This window comes from Spermophilus citellus (assembly GCF_964194105.1).
Source record: "Spermophilus citellus genome assembly, contig: SCAFFOLD_228, whole genome shotgun sequence".
NCBI classification, from domain to species: domain Eukaryota; kingdom Metazoa; phylum Chordata; class Mammalia; order Rodentia; family Sciuridae; genus Spermophilus; species Spermophilus citellus.
Window position 1 is genome coordinate 109,456 of NW_027672977.1, and position 19,435 is coordinate 128,890.

The 19,435-nt window shown below is 41.7% G+C and overlaps 1 protein-coding gene and 2 long non-coding RNA genes across 3 annotated transcripts; all 3 read left to right on the top strand.

The window, feature by feature from the left end:
- Positions 1–1,389: 1,389 nt before the first annotated feature.
- Positions 1,390–12,363, top strand: LOC308640295 (uncharacterized protein; the record flags this gene model as incomplete). The annotated part of the gene is made up of 6 exons (XM_081312245.1): positions 1,390–1,493; positions 2,144–2,172; positions 8,628–8,709; positions 10,472–10,545; positions 11,666–11,759; positions 12,275–12,363. The coding sequence occupies exons 1-6, from the start codon at positions 1,439–1,441 to the stop codon at positions 12,361–12,363; spliced, it is 423 nt and encodes a 140-aa protein (XP_081168371.1). The 5' UTR covers positions 1,390–1,438.
- LOC308640292 lies at positions 4,081–7,704 on the top strand. Its single transcript, XR_014020212.1, has 3 exons — positions 4,081–4,158; positions 5,287–5,380; positions 7,580–7,704. It is a non-coding gene; the product is annotated as an uncharacterized lncRNA (long non-coding RNA).
- Positions 12,364–12,464: 101 nt separating the features above from the next.
- On the top strand, positions 12,465–18,995 carry LOC308640293. Its single transcript, XR_014020213.1, has 3 exons — positions 12,465–12,645; positions 14,329–14,509; positions 18,722–18,995. It is a non-coding gene; the product is annotated as an uncharacterized lncRNA (long non-coding RNA).
- The last annotated feature ends 440 nt before the right edge of the window (positions 18,996–19,435 follow it).

Consider the following 19,435-nt stretch of genomic DNA (forward strand, 5'->3'; position numbering starts at 1 on the left):
ATTCTGTGACTTCCTCTTTCCAAGATTGCACCATGTAAATCTCCAGGGCTTTGCCTCTGTGAATCCTACTTTGTCCTCTGCCCAGTGGTGCACACCTGTCATCCCAGCCGCTCGGGACGCTGAGGCAGGAGGATCGTGAGACCAAGCCAGCCTCAGCCATGGTGAGGCCCTAAGCAACTCAGCGAGGCCCTGTCTCTCAATAAAGTACAAAATACAGCTGGGGATGGGGCTCAGGGGTCAAGAGCCCCTGAGTTCAATCCCTGGTACCAAAAAATGGAAAAACTAAAAAATCCTACTACTGTCATTTTGAGTCACTGTGTGTCCCATGTTCGAAGGTCAGATCTGGAGTGGGAGATGTTTTTAGTTCACAATCAAGTGCTTATAGTGCAGAATACTCAAAGTACTGTCCATATATTTGGGGGAGGGTGGGGAACACGTCCCAACAGAGTACAACACAGATGAGAAGTTTCAAAAAAGATTTCACAGAGGAAGACACATTCAAATAACAAATAAATATGTAAATGAATACACATGTGAGTATTGAGCTATAATGTTTAAGGAAGGTAAAATCCAAGCCAGCAGAGACTGCTGTATACTCACCAGGAAGGGGAAAAAAATCTGTGTCTCAGACAGACAGACAGACAGACACACACACACACAAGAAGACTAATGGCCACCAAGATGTGAGTGGTGGGGATAGCTAGGCCTGGGGTGGCTAGCTCAAAGGCAGAGCCACTCCAGGGCATGGCATGGTGCTACCTATCCAGGCTCATTTTATGGACCACGAATTCCTCCCGAGACAGAGTGGGAGAGATGCTATGGGGTCTCTACCTGCAACACCACTGCCGCCTGACAACTGGGAAAGACCCCCCCAGTGCAGCGCAGGGCCCTTCTGTCCACACCAGACCCGAACTGGCCCCAGGACCACCTCAGACAAGGCCAGGAGGCCCCGGTCCATCAGTGCCAAGGACCTGGGTGAGAAGTGAAGGGTCAGGCGAGCTGGGCAGGAGGGGACAAGGAGCGTGGGGAGGGGCTGAGGAGGAAGACATGTGAGGGCCAGGGGGTGAGCAGAGGGACACAGAGGAAGAGAAGGTCACCCAGCAGGCAGGAGACTGAATCTGGGTACCAGCAGGAGCACCCTTCCCACGAGCTTAGGGTGCTCCTAAGTTCCTCAGAACAAAACTCGTTTGTAAACGGAATTTTTTATAGAATTTGTTCTTCAAGCATCCAAAATCTGGGTCATATATGGGTGTTTGTTTGTGTGTGTGTGTGTGAGAGAGAGAGAGATGAATGATTATTGATAAAGTTGTGACCTTCCAATTTCACCTTGGTCCTTTGGATCGCCATGTCTCAATCGTTTACACCAAACAAACCTTATTTCTTAGATATGGGGTCTATCTGTTCTCACTCGAGGGGATCACGAAAGTCTAATCCGGTTATGCCAGAGAATACAGGAGAAGAGGATGCACAAGAGGAACCAGCGTCCTACAGGGGTATGAGAAACAAACCATAGGTGTCCTAGTGTCCCTGTCAAAGTATCTCAGCTAACTACTTCACATGTCTTGCTTTGTTGAGAAATGACAGGTTTCTAGTAACATATGTACTTTGAATGGTGGTTTTTTTTTTGGCGGGGGAGGGCTGGGTTGGTTGGTTTGTTTGTTTCTTTCTTTTTATGTGGTGCTGAGAATCAAACCCAGGTCCTCACATGTACAAGGCAAGCGCTCAGTCACTGAGCCACAAACCCAGCCCTTTGGCTGGGATATTTTTCTGTTTTTACTTGGGCTTTGCCATTGAATCTCTCAGGGTCCCTCTTCGTGGCTGCCATGGGAGATTGCTGAGCTCCCCATCAGTCTGCACCTTGGCATTGGTATAGGTACCCTTTTCTGTCCTATTTATGCCTGTTTGACACATAATCTCAGTTTTGTGAAAGAAACTGCATGTTTCAGGAAACCTATTCACGAAGCTCCTCTATTAGCTTTGAGTCACATAATTGTTGTTTGGCCAGAACCAGCCAGCGTGGAAACTCAGCAGATAGCGTACTGTTGAGCAGAGTGAAACCATGCACCTCAGCTCTATGTGGAGGAAGGTCTGAGTTGTGTGGTCCTCTTCACCTGGATTAACAGTGTGTCCCTTTGTGTTTCAGCATCTTGGGACACCTCTGAATGCACGAAGGTAATTAAAGCTCTACATTGATGCTGAATGGTTCCCTTTGCAGTGAGGAGGTGCACACTCTTTATGTCCTCTCTTCTTTCCAAGCACGTTGAGCCCCCGTCACAGTAAAGGAGCCCGACCCATGTCCAGAACCAGGGAAGGCAGAAGCAGAGACAGTCAGATCAGGAAAGTTTGCACTACAACGTTCCAGGGGATCTCTGTGTGAAAACAACTGAAATGCTAGCAGCCTTCCCACGTGTAAGGTCATTGTCCCAAGGAGGTGGGAGGATGTGCCCCCAATATCTGGCAGTCATCTCAGCACATGATCTCTCCTCCGTCTTCCTGGGAACATCCCTCCATTCTGAACTGCTTCCCCTCCATTTCATACTGGGGCTTTCTCATGGATCTCTGATGCTGTTTCCATTCTCCCTGTTTCCAGCCTTTGGGGAGATCTAGCTACTGTGCAAATGTCACCTGAGCCTCTGCTCAGAATGTGAAAGGCCTGCCTTCTCAAACTTCCTAGAAATCTTTCCTAACAGGAGCTGTTCCTCACTGAGTCCTTATGCCTGTCCCTCCTTCCCTGTGCTCTGCATCAGTCCTCACCATCCCTCTATCCTGAGACAATGCAGACCCATTTTACACCTTCCTCTGTGTGGGCCTGCAGCTTTCATGTTCTCACCGTCTACTGCTTCCTGGCTACTCTCCTCTGTCTGCACCTCCTTCCAGAAAAACCACTGTCTCTGGTACCTTTTCTCTGCCTGCTCGGGTCCTGGTGCTGCTCACTGCCAGACACACAGGTTCCCCATCACCCTTCCAACCCGAGTCTCATGGGTATAGACTCATCTGCATCAGTTTCTCTCATATTTTAGGATGCACAGCTGAAGTCCCTTGATAGGCACTGCCATGATCCTGTTGTTGTGTTTCTTTGTGTGTGTGTGTGTCAGTGTGTGTGCGTGCTGTTTTCATGAACTGATCCACTGTGGTGGTCTTCTCCAAGGACAGCTACTGCCTAGCACTCCCCTCACCCATGGAGAGAAGAGCAGGCTTTTCAGCACCAGTGCAGAGAGCAGCCTTGTGGTCAGACCAGCTCAGGCAGCATTTTTGATCCTGGGTTTCTTCTTAGAAAGACACACCAAGGCCCAACTTAGAATGCAGCTTCCTCTCCTCTCCCTCCTTTGGTCAGAGGCAGATCTGCTCTGGTGTTGGCCTGCAGGTTATGGGCTTTGTTTGTTTGTGGTACACAGCTTTCTGAATCCATAAGCCCTTCTGAGTGTCCAGTGTGAAATTTGAATAACACCCCTCTTCCACTCTCCTTGCTGAGAAGCTCTTGACCCACTTCTTGGGGCTCCATGCAATGGCGCAGCTTAGAATGCAGCTTGCTCTAGACCATGGTTTTCCCACACTCAGCCCTTCCTTCATGTGGAAGTTCAGGTTTGTTTCTGAACAAATCACATTGACCTTGAGCAGATGAATCTTGGAGATGTGCTGTGCATTGAACCTGGTGTCCTGTTGTGTGTTGATGATTTGGATCAGGAACAGTACTCCATGAAGAAGTCATTGTTGGTTGGGTGCAGATGGACAGGCACATCTTATCCACAGCTGCTTGTAAGTCAGAGGCTGAAGAATGGCTGTGTTCAGTCCAGTCAGCAGAGGACCCCGGTTGCCAACTAAAATGGCCGAGGGATAGAACTAAGTGTAGAGTAGTTGACAAGATTGCACAAGTGCCTGGTCCAACCCAAGGTGCAAACACAAGGAAAGGAAAACCGTGGAACATGGAAACCAGGAGTTCCTCACCTGACATTCAACTGACTTGGAAAGCGTATTTGGGAACATTTAGTTGTATTGGTGTTACAGTTACCGCTTTCTACTTAGATCGACATTCACTTACCTAACTCAGTCCTAAGGACTGTGAGTAAATGTATTCACTTGTCAGCAGAGACCCATTCTGATGTGACCTCAGAGAAAGAGCATGAGAGTTCTGATGACACTCAACATAGCCAGCCACAGGTATGTCAACATGCAAATCGTTTATTCCTGGTTTCCTCTTGTTTTCCTTGTTGAAGAATAAAGGAGGCCAGGTGAAAATACTTTTGAAGTAGTCTTTAGGGGTTTAGGCATCATAATTTATGGCTTAACATGTAACAACAATTTGAAAATAGCATTAGAAATCATGTCTACTTAGAGCTAAACTTTATTTAGTGATGGAGGCAAATGTTTCTAAATGCCGCTTGTTCTCCCACATGAGAAAGGTGTTTGAATGGGAAAACATTGAGGTGAAACACACTGAGGAATAAGTACCCAGACCATGAATGGTGTAAATGTGATGGCCGCTGAATGCATACATGCAGAAGAGTGATCATCAGCAAAGGCTCAACATTCTGTAGCAAATCACTTGTCATTCGCTCCAAGTGGAATGATTTTTATTCTGTGATAGCCTTTCCATTTCGATTCTCATGCATGCAGAAAATCGGCCAATATGTTGACTATTTTGATCAAAACACCTTTACTGTGTGTTAAATGTATTTGGATGCAGCATGGGGGAATGATGGAATTTGGAGATACTGTCTTACCATGTTTTCTCACATTGCCAGCATTTCCAAGGTGAATTTTAGGTAGCATACATCTAGATGTATGTCACTTGGCCTGCACATGTGGGTCCTTAGCAGGGATCTGATCCTAGTGTCAGATCCCCAAATGAACATCTAAGTCACATATTTCCAAATGAAAACTTTGTCAGTGCAGCATTTACAATATGTAATCTCACATAATAACAAGCGTATTCCTTAAAACTCTTTTCATGTAAGACTTGAAAACCTTCTTACATTTGATGGGGAATGTGAAGGAGAACGACTAACAATGACTTTGTTCCTCCTCTTCTTTGGGGTATGTATACCTCTGTTAGTGTGATGTCAGGGGATGCCTTTCCTGTGACCTCCGTCCTGCTTTTACCCAATTCAGAGCCATTAAAGAGAAGAGTTCAGGTTTATCTGGATCGTAAATGCAATGTTGCCCTGTGGAAAGGATGACTGTTCAGTCTGGACGCATCTGCATTTTAATTAGACCAAAAATTGGGTAATGCCTAAAAGAGTGGTCATGAAATCTTCATGCAACTCACTGGGGTCATTCATTTTGCAGATATTTTCTGAGGCTCATCGGCAGATGCAGCTTTCTCACTCATCTGGTGAGAAACAACATAGAGCAAAGGAGGAAACAGATGGACATGACCGTGGTAAGAAGGACATAGTCCACACAGTTCTGGGGATGGAATATCAATTTCTAACATGAGCGCTGGTTACTCTAGTCTTGGAGAAATGAACCCAGTAAACAAGTAGAATTGAGAAAGCCAGAAAGATAATTAGTTCATTCTCTCAAGGCCCCAAATCCTGCCCCAGTTATAGTGGGGTGTCCCTCTTAGTTTCTCTAAAGACACGCACAGATCACAGGGGAGTTGGAAGTCATGCAGTGGAGAGGGCAAGGGTGATAAACACTGAGAAGGGCAGAGAGAGAGAGAGAGAGAGAGAGAGAGAGAGAGAGAGAGAGAGAGAGAGAGAGAGAGAACACAGTGAGTAAATGAAGGAAAAGAAGCCGTGGAGGCAGAGAAATTTCAGTCATGTGCCAGATGGAAAAGACCAGTGTATTTAAAGTGTGGAAAGAACATGGGAGTTTGCAGTTATGCACGTGCCTCAAGGTGTGAATACGTTTTCTCACCACTCACTCCTGTCTTAGTTGTCATTAAAAAGGAACTCACATGTGGAGAACTGATCATGAAGAAGGACAGGTCTTTTTTTAGTTTGGTTTGGTTTTGAAACTGAAATGTTCTTGAAACCATGTGTGATGTTGTATGTTTACATAAAAGAATATCATAGGGGCTGGAGATGTGGCTCAAGTGGTAGTGCGCTCGCCTGGCATGCGTGCGGCCCGGGTTCGATCCTCAGCACCACATACCAACAAAGATGTTGTGTCCGCCGAGAACTAAAAAATAAATATTAAAAATTCTCTCTCTCTCTCTCTCTCTCTCTCTCTCTCTAAAAAAAAAAGAATATCATAGTTTCTTGCTGCTTACCTGGGACAATGCACAGAGGGCAGAGATAGCGGGATGGGGAATGGAATGGTGTGCAGATGCCCAAATCCATGGGTTTCTAACCCCTACTTTGGAGAAACTGGAGAGGAGAAGGGGGAAGAAACATTGAGAAAGGCAGAGAGAGAGACAGTGAGTAAGTGAAGGAGAAAGGACTCTTCTCACCCCCAGGTTGGGGACCACCATCTGGAGGAAACCTGACTGTTCTTGGAAGGCACATGAGGCAGGAAATGAGCAGCAGACTAAGTAGAGACCCAGACTCTCCAAGTCTAATAGATCCTCTGTTGGGGACCCTGTAGGAAATGCACATTCTGACTGAGCTGGTCTGTGCATCTGCGCTCCTTAGGGTGGAGCTGATGCCAGTCACCAGGATCTGCAGGCCATGCTGTAGAGGGGTCAGGAAGGATTTCCCTTTAGCACAGCTAGCTGCAGAGCCACTGGAGCATGAGTGTGATCGAGGGATTGCATACATCTTTTTTTCTTTCTGATCTTGTCTTTGCAAGGGGGAGGGACTCAAGTACAGGATTTATATTTCTTAGGTCTCCTCACTAAATTGGGGAATAAGGAGGAGTGGGGACAACCCATAGACAGAATGTCAGTTGGAGAAAATCAAGACCACAGGTTGAGATGTTCTTTTAAAAAGTCCCAGGACAGAGAAATGGGGAATGAATGAAGTTATCTGTGTAATCTTGGAGGGAATGATGGGGAAACTGAGAGCAGGCAATTGAGGTGCTATCAGTATATGTAGCTTCCAAAATATGTGAGACTCTGTTACCCGTCCATCATCTGAACCAGGAGGGGCTGGTAGAGTTGGGACAAATTGCAGACTATGACCATCTCCTCTCAGTTCCTACCAGACATGCTGCTGGCTGTGGGTCCAATGGAGTTATTCTAAGAAGCAAAATGACATTTCAGAATCTTTGGTTGTTTTTAAAGACACACACACTCACCTCCCTCCCCCCGACTCTTTCTCTCTCTTTCTCTTTTCTCTCTTCCTGGTTCCTAAAAATGAAAGCATGGGCCTGGGGATTCTTGAATTTCACTGTTAGTCTTCCTTCGAAAAGTAATTCTAATTTTTTATAAAGCCAGGCCTTTCACAAATACACTTAAGAAATGAGCAACTTACAGAGAACAAAACTCACTTGTATGTAGAAATTTTTATAGACTTATTCTTCAAACACAAACTCTGAGTCATATATGGTGTGTGAGAGAGTGTGTTTGTCTGTAGGTGTGTTAGCGTGTGTATTGAATGATTGCTGATATATGATATAGCTGTGACCTTCCATTTCACATTGGCCCTTTGGATCACCATGTCTCAGTTGTTTACACTGGTCAAACTTTATTTCTTAGATGTGGGATCTATCTGTTCTCACGCGAGAGGATCACGAAAGTCTAGTCCGGTTACACCAGAGAATACAGGAGAAGAGGATGCACAAGAGGAACCAATGTCCCACAGGGGTATGAGAAACAAACTATAGGTGTCCTAGCGATTCCTGTCAAAATATGTATCTCAGCTCACTACTTCACATGTCTTGCTTTGTGGAGAAATGAACCTGACCTTCCCCTGGAGTCTGGATACAGCTTTGGCCTTCCTGAACCAAAATGGAAGGATAGGGCTGGGGATGTAGTTCAAGAGGTAGCGCGCTCGCCTGGCATGCGTGCGGCCCAGGTTCGATCCTCAGCACCACATACCAACAAAGATGTTGTGTCCGCCGAGAACTAAAAAATAAATATTAAAAATTCTCTTTCTCTCTCTCTCTAACTCTCTCTCTCTCTCTCTCTCTCTCTCTCTCTCTCTCTTTAAAAAAATGGAAGGAAAAATGGAGGAAATGTTATAATCCTAGGAATCAAACCCTTCCCACAGGTTTCTAGTGAGATAAGTAATTTGGCTGTTTTTTTTTTTTCTGTTTTTACTTGGGCCTTGCCATTGAATCTCTCAGGGCCCCTCTTGGCGGCTGCCATGGGAGATCACTGAGCTCCCCATCAATCTGCACCTTGGCATTGGCATAGGTCCCCTTTCTGTTTTATTTATGATCATCGGACACATGACCTTAATTTTGTGAAACAAAGTGCATGTTCCAGGAAACCTATTCACAAAGCTCCTTTAGTAGCTTTCAGTCACGTGACTGTTGTTGGCCAGAACCAGCCAGCGTGGAAACCCAGCAGGTAGCATGCTGTTGAGCAAAGCAAAACCATGCACCTCAGCTCTATGTGCAGACTCCAGGAAGGTATGAGTTGTGTTGTGCTCTTCACTTGTGTTGACAGTGTGTCCCTTTGTGTTTCAGCATCTTGGGATGCCTCTTCTTGCACGAAGGTAATTAAAGCTCTACATTGATGCTGAATGGTTCCCTTTGCAGTGGGGAGGTGCACACCCTTTATGTCCTCTCTTCTTTCCAAGCACGCTGAGCCCCCCGTCACAGTAAAGGAGCCTGACCCATGTCCAGAACCAGGGAAGGCAGAAGCAGAGACAGTCAGATCAGGTAAGTTGCACTACAACATTCCAGGGGACACTGTGTGAAAACAACTGAAATGCTAGCAGCCTTCCCACGTGTAAGGTCATTGTCCCAAGGAGGTGGGAGGATGTGACCCAATGTCTGGCAGTCATCTCAGCACATGATCTCTCCTCCGTCTTCCTGGGAACATCCCTCCATTCTGAACTGCTTCCGCTCCATTTCATACTGGGGCTTTCTCATGGATCTCTGATCCAGTTTCCTTTCTCCCTGTTTCCAGCCTATGGGGAGATCTAGCTACTGTGCAAATGTCACCTGAGCCTCTGCTCAGAATGTGAAAGGCCTGCCTTCTCAAACTTCCTAGAAATCTTTCCTAACAGGAGCTGTGCCTCACTGAGTCCTTATGCCTGTCCCTCCTTCCCTGTACTCTGCATCAGTCCTCACCATCCCTCTATCCTGAGACAATGCAGACCCATTTTACACCTTCCTCTGTGTGGGCCTGCAACGTTTCATCTCTCACCGTCCCCTGCTTCCTGGCTACTTGCCTCTGGCTTCTCTCCTCTCTCTGCACCTCTTTCCAGAAAAACCACTGTCTCTGGGACCTTTTCTCTGCCTGCTTGGGTCCTGGTGCCACTCACTGCCAGACACACAGGTTTCCCATCGCCCTTCCAACCCAAGTCTCATGGGTATAGTCCAATCTGCACCAGTTTCTCTCATGTTTCAGGAGGCATAGCTGAAGTCCCTTGATAGGCACTGCCACCGCCATGATCCTGTTGTTGTGTTTCTGTGTGTGTGTGTGTGTGTGTGTGTGTCAGTGTGTGTGCATGCTCTTTTCATGAACTGATCCACTGTGGTGGTCTTCTCCAAAAACAGCTACTGCCTAGCACTCCCCTCACCCATGGAGAGAAGAGCAGGCTTTTCAGCACCACAGCAGAGAGCAGCCTTGTGGTCAGACCAGCTCAGGCAGCATTTTTGATCCTGGGTTTCTTCTTAGCAACACACACCAAGGCCCAACTTAGAATGCAGCTTCCTCTCCTCTCCCTCCCTTGGTCTGAGAAAGATCTGCTCTGGTGTTGGCCTTCAGGTTGTGGGCTGTCTTTGTTTGTGGTACACAGCTTTCTGAATCCATAAGCCCTTCTGAGTGTCCAGTGTGAAATTTGAATGAACCCCTCTTCCACTCACCTTGCTGAGAACCTCTTCATCCACTTCTTGGGCCTCCATGCAATGGCGCAGCTTAGAATGCAGCCATCGTTTTCCCACATTCAGCCCTTCTTTCATGTGGAAGTTCAAGTTTGTTTCTGAACAAATCACATTGACCTTGAGCAGATGAATCTTGGAGATGTGCTGTGCATTGAACCTGGTGTCCTGTTGTGTGTTGATGATTTGGATCAGGAACAGTACTCCATGAAGAAGTCATTGTTGGTTGGGTGCAGATGGACAGGCACATCTTATCCACAGCTGCTTGTAAGTCAGAGGCTGAAGAATGGCTGTGTTCAGTCCAGTCAGCAGAGGACCCCGGTGGCCAACTAAAATGGCCAAGGGATAGAACTAAGTGTAGAGTAGTTGACAAGATTGCACAAGTGCCTGGTCCAACCCAAGGTGCAAAGACAAGGAAAGGATAACCGTGCAACATGAAAACCAGGAGTTCCTCACCTGACATTCAACTGACTTGGAAAGCGTATTTGGGAACATTTAGTTGTATTGGTGTTACAGTTACCGCTTTCTACTTAGATCGACATTCACTTACCTAACTCAGTCCTAAGGACTGTGAGTAAATGTATTCACTTGTCAGCAGAGACCCATTCTGATGTGACCTCAGAGGAAGAGCATGAGAGTTCTGGTGACACTCAACATAGCCAGCCACTGGTATGTCAACATGCAACTCTTTTATTCCTGGTTTCCTCTTATTTTCCTTGTTGAAGAATAAAGGAGGCCAGGTGAAAATACTTTTGAAGTAGTCTTCTTCTAAAAATCCCCTTAAGTGGTTAGAATCTGAAAATAGCACTAGAAATCATGTCAACTTAGAGCTAAACTTTATTTTGTGATGGAGGTAAAAGGTGTCTAAATGCCACTGGTCCTTCCACGTGAGGAAGCGCCTTGAAAAGGAAAAACATTGAGATGAAACATGAGACTGAGGAATAAGGACCTGTACCATGAATGGTGTAAGTGTGATGGCCACTGGATACATTCCTACCGAAGGGTGATGGTTGCCAAACACTAAACAACCTGGTGAAAATCACTTGTCATTTGCTCCACGTTGAATGATTTTTATTCTGTGGTGACCTTTCCATTTAGTTTCTCATGCATGCAGAAAATCGGTCCATATGTTGAGTATTTGATCAAAATGTCTTTAGTGTGTGTTAAAGAAATATATTTGGATGCAGCAAGAGGGGAATGATGGAATTTGGAGATGCCATCTCACCATGTTTTCTGACATTGCCAGCATTCCCAGGGCAATATTAGGTAGCATGCATCTAGATGTATGTCACGTGGCCTGCACGTGTGGGTCCTTGGGCAGGGGTCTGATCCAAGTGTCAGATCCCCAACTGAACACCTAAGTCTCATATTTTAAAATGAAAACTTTGTCAGTCTAGCATTTATAATGTGAAATCCCATGTAATATCAAGAGTATTCCTCAAAAATCCTTTTAAATAAGAGTTGAAAAACACTCTTACATGTGAAGGGCAATGGGAAGGAGAAAGAGTTACAATGAATTTTGTTCCTCCCCTTCTTTGGGGTGTGTACACCTCTGTTAGTGTGATGTCAGGGGATGCCTTTTCTGTGAACTCTGCCCTGCTTTTAACAAATCCAGAGCCATAGGAAGAATAGAGTTCAGGTTTGTCTGGATCACAAATGCTAGGTTGCCCTGTGGAAAGGATGACTGTTCAGTCTGGACTTGTCTACATTTTAGACCAAAAATTGGGTGGTGTCTAAACGAATGGTCACGAAATCTTCATACAACTCATTGGGGTCATTCATTTTGCAGATATTCTCTGAGGCTCATCCGCAGATGCAGGTTTCTCTCTCATCTGGTGAGAAACAACATAGAGCAAAAGACAAAGCAGACGGACATGATCGTGGTAAGAACAACACACTCTAAACAGTTCTGGGGGTGGAATATCGATTTCTAACATGAGCGCTGGTTACTCTAATACTTGGAGAAATGAACCTAGTAAACAGGTAGAATTGAGAAAGCCAGAAAGATAATGAGTTGTCTCTCTTAAGATCCAGAGTCCAGCCACAGGTTACACTGAGGGTGTCCCTCTTAGTTTCTCTACAAGACACACACAGTCACAGGGGAGTTGGAAATCATGCAGTGCAGAAGGGAAAGGGTGATAAACACTGAGAAGGGCAGAGAGAGAGAGAACACAGCGAGTAAATGAAAAGAAGCCATGGAGGCAGAGAGATTTCAGACACGTGCCAGATGGAAAAGACCAGGGTAATCAGTGTTTTGAGGCAATATGGGAGTTTCCATTATGAACATTACCTGTGTATGAATGCATTTTGTGTTTTTTGGTCTCGATTGTTTTATCTTATATCATCTCTCTGAATTTATTATTTATAATGGTTTTCATGTGTCTGTCTTCTCCATTAGACTTTAAGCTGAAGAAGGGTCTGGTCTCTTCTGCTTCTTCTGCAGAAACAGCAAAACATGTCACATGTTGTCGGGACACATTGGTATGAATAATGTATGTGAAATATACAGCATTCATATATGAAAATCACTCACATATTGTGCTTCTACTTTCTTTTCTTTGTTACAGATTCTGTTATTTTGTTGAAAACCCAGAAAGATGTTCTGCGATTTCAAAGAAAAATAAAACCTAAAAACCATCACTGTTTACAGTGTTCACTACATTTAAAAAGAAATGCACAACTAGAAAATGAGAATTTTGAGGTGAAAAAGGGGCTATCAGAGTTTCAGCAGGAAAATGCAGAACTGAAACAACAACTCCATGATTTGAGGTATCATATCCTAGATTCAAAGTAGGGGTGGAACCCTTTCCTTTATTCCAGTTGAAATAAGAAGGAAAAATCTTTGTCTGTTGGCATTTTGCAAGGGAGAAAATTTGAATAAAATTCAAATTTCTTACAAACTAGATAACATATTGTTAAATGTGATTACTTCTCAAAATTAAATGCATATTCTTCCCTGTCACAATTTTAATGGCTATATGGAAACCCTTCTGCTAGAACTCTATTTATTTAACTAACAGAATTTGGTGTTATTTGTTTATATTTTTAACTATTTTATTACAATTAATGTTTCAAGAAATAGTATTTAGAAAAAATCATTTTACACTCAAGGTGCCATGGTACATGCCTATAATTCCAGCAGCCTGGGAGGCAGAGGAAGGAGGATCAAAAGTTCAAAGCCAGCCTCAGCAACTTAGCAAGGTCGTAAGCAAATCAGTGTGACCCTGTCTGAAAATTAAAAAAAGAAAAAGATTTGGGATGTCGCTTCTGTGGGTTCAATTCCTGGTGCCAAAGGTGGGGGTGAGAACAAAAGAAAAGGAGAGAAAAAATTAGATTCTACATTTGTTTACTTTTTTAAAAAATTTAATATAGAAAGTAGGGAAATTTTAAAAAGATATTTGATCAGGATTTCAAAATTGCTCAAGAAAGTTTGTATTCCACCAATGAGGTTTTCTACACTGCCGTAAAACATGTTTTTATACATTTGTAGTTTTTCTTCTCATGCCTGGGATCAAATCCAGGGTTTTGTGTGACTAGTGTGATGTGCTAGTGCTGAGCTAGACCCTCAGGTACAGTTTTTACATTAACATTCATTAAAAATAAATGTAGTTAAATTTACTCTCATTTATAAATCACATTTGTTCAGATTTCTATATTGAAAGAACTTTTTTTTATTCTTAAGTGTTCATGATAGTGGAGTACATATTGACATAAAGTCATTCTTGTTATGGCTAATATTTCATTGTGTATATTTTCTTTATCCATTCATCTGTTGAAGGACATTAATCTTTATAATTGGATTAAATATTAGGTTCTCTCTTGTTCCAAAGGGGATTTTAACTTGTTTGTAAAATACATAATGACCAACAAGGTAAGTTGAAAATGTTGCTATAAAAGAAACAGAAATAAGTGTAATAACAGGTATTAGATTTCTTATCCCAGTTTTGGGTTACAGTAATACAAAACATATGTTTAAAGAAGAATTTCTAAATACACTGCTATACTGTAAGTCAATTGTAGGTATACCTGACATATTTTATGACATATAAAGATGAAATCATATTATTACCATACTCATAAGTCTTTAAAACTTATTTGACTTGAAATTATCTTTTTAACTGGGGAGGATCTTTGATAGTGCAAAAAAAGATCATTTTGAACTGGTCAGCTTACCAAATTATTTCAAAATTCCTTTTCTGTAGTATCTAAAATGATTACTAGTAACAAAAACTTACCAAATAATAAAATAGTCTTCTATTATGCCTTTCAGTTATGTATGTTTTAGACAAGAATGAAGGAGAAATTAAAAATGTGAAGCTAGAAAAGAAAAGCTTCAGAGAATATAGAATTTTTATTAGGATTTTAAATTAGCATACAAAGAGTCAGAACATAAAAAGACTTTTTTTCATTTCTGGCAAAAATTAATTTAAAGATAACCATATTTAACTCCAGGTATGCCTTGAAGGAAGAGGCAAAGAGAAGAAATGATGAACTTTTACATGAAAAAAATAAGGACAAGTTAAAAGAAAAAGAAGCAGAATATAACAAAGAAGATAAAGTGAGAAAGCAAGCTGAAATCTCTGTCGATACATTGGGTATGAAATTGAGGACTGCAAGAAATCATTTTGATCAGGTAAATGACCCTTCAGTAGAGTTTCAAATTCTTTATCTCCTCTGTATGATTTATAAAATCCCTTTAACTTACTGTATGTGGCCATGTTTCACTTAATGGTGGCAATGTGGTCTGAGGAATGTGCTGTTGGGCAGATTCACCCACATGTAGTCATCATGTGTGTGTACTTCCACACACTTCAGACATCGCCCACAATGCCAGGAAATACAGACTTCCAGGTCATCCGTCGATAAGCAATCTGTGGTCTCCCAAAGCATTTGTATGTGGTGTAGGAACTGCTCTTTGGGTTTAAAACACAGTGTTATCTGACTCTAAAATTAAATGATGGCATCTATGGCAAAATCAGTTACTGCAAATCTTAGCATCTGTTTACTGAAAGAAGAAGTTGACTTTGATCACTGATATAAATGCCAATTTAGGGCTTTTTATGTTAAGATACAGAATAAATAGCTATAAAACTACTTAAATACATTTTTAAAGTCTTTCACAGTTACATCTCTACCTATATTTAAGAAATGTTTTCACTCTGACATTTATCTGTCATTTGTGCAGTTGAAATGTAAGTCATTTATGCATAAATAAATAAAAGAGTAAACCTACTCTTGAGGTTTTATTTTTTTTTGAAGGTACCACTCTTTAATTAAGTGTTTAGACTTTCCACTACATGCTGATATGTGGTCAAAACCTTGCTGAAGTGAACTTGCAGATTTTAGCAGAACAAAATGAAACCTACAGACAACTTTCATGATTACAGAATGCCAGAATTTACAATATGGAATTTCAGTAAAACATCTTTGCAAACAAAAAGAGATGGATATGTGCCAAAAGGATACGTTTCCTGAGTTATTTTTCTCTATTGTTTTCAAGTGTGTGTGTGTGTGTGTGTGTGTAACATTTTAAACAGTAATTATCATGGAAAAGTATACAGGGTTTTAAATCCATATATACATAACCATAATGTACATATTTTGGGGGTGAGGGTGGCATTTTTTGTCCCATTGAATTCAGTAATGTTCTTAAGTCAACTCTATTTCTCTGCAGCAGTACCATGATGGCTTTGAGAGTAGCCTCATCAAGAGAAAGGCCTTTTAATATTTTCCACAGGAATAGATGATTTCTCTATGATATCAAAACCCTTACTTCTAATAGTAGATGTTTTACTTTTGGGTAGTGACTTCACTCGCTTGGTGTGTTAATGTGTGTTATTGCTCCCACTGTTAAGTAAGGAGGAAAAGTGTGGCCAGTGAGGACCATGATTTTGTATATCATTTCCTCATTCTTGAGAAGAGAAACACTTTGCTCCAAGTAATTTCTTATTTCAGTGCAAAACACCTTTGGAAACAATGGCATACCATAATATGCTCTTAGAATAAGTTACTGGTAAGTATTTGTTCCTGATCAATAAAGTTAGTTTATTTCCCCTTTCTTATATTGACTTATGTATCAAACCTCACTGAGATGAAACAAATGCTGCTGAGTAGCAATCTCAGGATTTTCTGAGCAGAGCCTTGCACATTTTGCCTTATTTGTCATTTGTATTTTGAAACACAAGCCTTCTTTGGTGTTTATCCATTCACAGGAAAGAAATAACTGGCTTGGTGGATGGGCACTAGGAGCAGAGGCAAAATACTTGGAGAAAAATCTTGCAACTTGCCTATGTCTTTAGCCTCACCCTCCTTTTCAGAATTGTGATACATTGTTCATTGGTATACATACATGTGGTTAGTGCTATTCCTGGATATATCATTTATCAGTAGATGGCAATTCTCATACTTTGCTCCAAAATGTTAGAAATATAATAAGGGAGAAATACTTTCAGGAAAAGAACTTGGGGATCTCTTGTGTGTCTGAGTACATGTAGAGCTAAGGCTGGTACTAGGCTGGTCAAATGCTTGAGCTGTCAGACTGAAAACTTATTCTTCTTAAAGTTAAATGTTCTTTTATTTGCCAGTGAAGCTACCCCAACAGGTAGGTACATAATAAAATATTTGCAATTTTTAACTGTTTAAAGTGTAGAGAATAAAATTCTATAAGTTATATCAACATAAAAAACAGTGAATTATTATTTTTTGTTTTAGGTATGCATGACAGTAGAGGTGTTTTGACATATTATACATACATGGCATATAATTTATTCTAACTAGGATCCCATTCCTGTGGTTGAAAATGATGTGGAGTTTGGCTGGTCGTGTATTCATATGTGAACATTGAAAAGTGATGTCAGGTTCACTGTATCATCTTTCTCATCCCCTCCCAGCCTGTTCTTCTCTTTTATCTAATTCAATGAACTTCTGTTCTTCCCTCCTCCACCCCTATCTGTGTTAGCATCCACAGATTAAGGAGAATATTAAGCTTTGGATTTGGGGGACTGGCTTACTTCACTTAGCAGGATAGTCTCCAGTTTCATCCATTTACTGGCAAATGCCATAGTTTTATTATTCTTCATTGCTGACTCCATTGTGTATATATGACACATTTTCTTTATCCATGTGTTAAAATGCACCTAGGTTGGTTCCATAGCTTACCTTTTGTGAATAGCTGCTGTAAGTATTGATGTGGCCGTGTCACTGTAGTATCCTTTGGGTTTACACCAAGGAGCAGAATAACTGGGTCAAATGATGGTTTCATCCACGTTTTCTGAGGAATCTCTATGCTGCTTTCCTGTGCAGTCCTATCAGCAATGTTTGAGTGAAACTCTTTCCCACATCCTCACCAACATTTTTTGTTAACTTGCATTCTTTTTTTATTATTGATTTTTAAAAAATAAATGACAGTGGAATGCATTACAATTCTTATTACACATATACAGCACATTTTTTTATATCTCTGGTTGTATGTAAAGTATGTTGGCACCAATTTGTGTCTTCATACATGTACTTTGGATGATGATGATGATGTCCACATTCCACCATCCTTGCCAACCCCCTGCCCCCGCCCTTTCCCTTCCACCCCTCTGCCCTATCTAGAACTCATGTATTCCTCCCATGATCCCCCTCCCTACCCCACTGTGAGACAGCCTCCTTAGATCAGAAAACATTCAGCATCTGTTTTTTGGGGATTGGCTAACTTCATTTAGCATTATCTTCTCCAGTACCATCCATTTACCTGCAAATGCCATGATTTTATTCTCTTTTATTGCTGAGTAAAATTCATTATGTATATATGCCACATTTTACTTGCACCATTGGCTTTCTGACTGGAGTGAAATTGCAATCTCAGTATAGTTTTAATTTGCACTTCTCTAATTGCTAGATATGTTGAACTTCTTTTCATTTATTTGTTTACTGTGTTCATGTCTTTTTCTTTGAAGTGCCTGCTCAGTTCTTTGGTCCATTTATTGATTGGATTATTTGTTCTGTTTTGTGGTTTTGGGTGTTAAGTTTTTTTGAGTTGTTTGTTTTGGAGATTAATGCTCTATCTGAGGTGTCACTGACAAACACCCCCCCCCAGTCCTCTGTAGGCTCTCTGTTCACATTCTAATAGGCCTAGGGTCTCTTGCCTAATGTCTAGGTCCTTGATCCACTTTGTGTTTTGTGTGGGGTGAGAAATAGAGGTTAAATTTCTCATACTAAATATGGGTTTTCAGTTTTCCTAGCACTATTTGTTGAAGAACTTATCTTTTCTCATTTGCATGTTTATTATGTCTTTTCTAGAATGAGATTATATATGTGGTTCTGTCTCTCTGTCTTCTGTTCTGCAAAGTTTTTTTTTTTAACATTGGCAAACTGTTCAGTTACTCTATTCTATCAGTCTGCTGTAATTCAGAATTTTTCAATCCTTACTTTTTTTTTTTTTTTTTTTTTGGAACTGGAGTGCTGAACCACTGAGATGCATCCCCAGCCATTTATTTTTTAATGAATGAGTCATGGTCTCGCTAAATTGCTGAGGCTGGCTTTGAACCTGTGATCCTCCTGGTTCCTCCTGACCCACTAGTATTATAGGCATGTGCCATTGCACCTGGCAATTCTGACATTCTTTAAATTGAAATTTCCTTTTACTCTCATAGATCCATTTTCTTGGATTAACTTTTTGAACTTTTGGGAATTTATGTTTCTATAAGCTCAGAAGTTTACATCTAATTTTTCTTCAGTGGAGTATCTATTGAAACCCTTTCACCATATAAATATACAGGTTATTCTTTAATTTTAGAGGAAATTATAAAATGTCATTTTATTGAATTGTAGCAAAATGTCTCTCTTTGCTTTTACTTAGATTCCTACTAGAGATGAGTCAGACAACAAGCCATTGCATAAATATCACAAGACAAAGGATGAAATCTCTATGAGGAGCCTGGGAATGGACCCAATAAAATATCAGAACCAGGAAAAGAAGTGCCTTAAGAATACTGAAATTTTAACAGAAAAGGTTGTTGACCTTCCAAAGACAGTCAAACTGAATGAGAAAACACTTACAAAAACATTCCAGGATAATGAACAGTTGTATATTTGGAAAGCTGAGAGTACACTGCGAAACTGCACACTGGAGAGTGAAAAATAGAGCACAGAAAGACCAGAAACAAAAGTCAAATCGCATCCTTCCAGACCTAGTGCTGCTCCACACCATCATGGTGAAAGTCCAACTCCAAAAATAAATCTAGATCTTGCTTTCCAGAGAGCCAGAGATAAAGACTTTAGTTCACAGGAAGAAAAGAATATTGATGTAATTAACCTAGAAGTTAGTAGTGAGATTCCTTCCCAAAAGGCTCCAAAGTCTGAAATACAAACTAGTGACCTAGAAAACGAGCTGCATAAGACAAGAGGTACTCTCAGAGTCATGACTTTGGCTACACAACAGGTAAACAGACACCTGAAACAAAGACAGTGCCAACTGAAGGGGATGGAACACGGGCATCAAAATGAACAGAGAAAAAGGAATGCACACCTTCGAAAGCAGGAAGCTTCTAGAGAGCAGGTGTCTAAACTACAG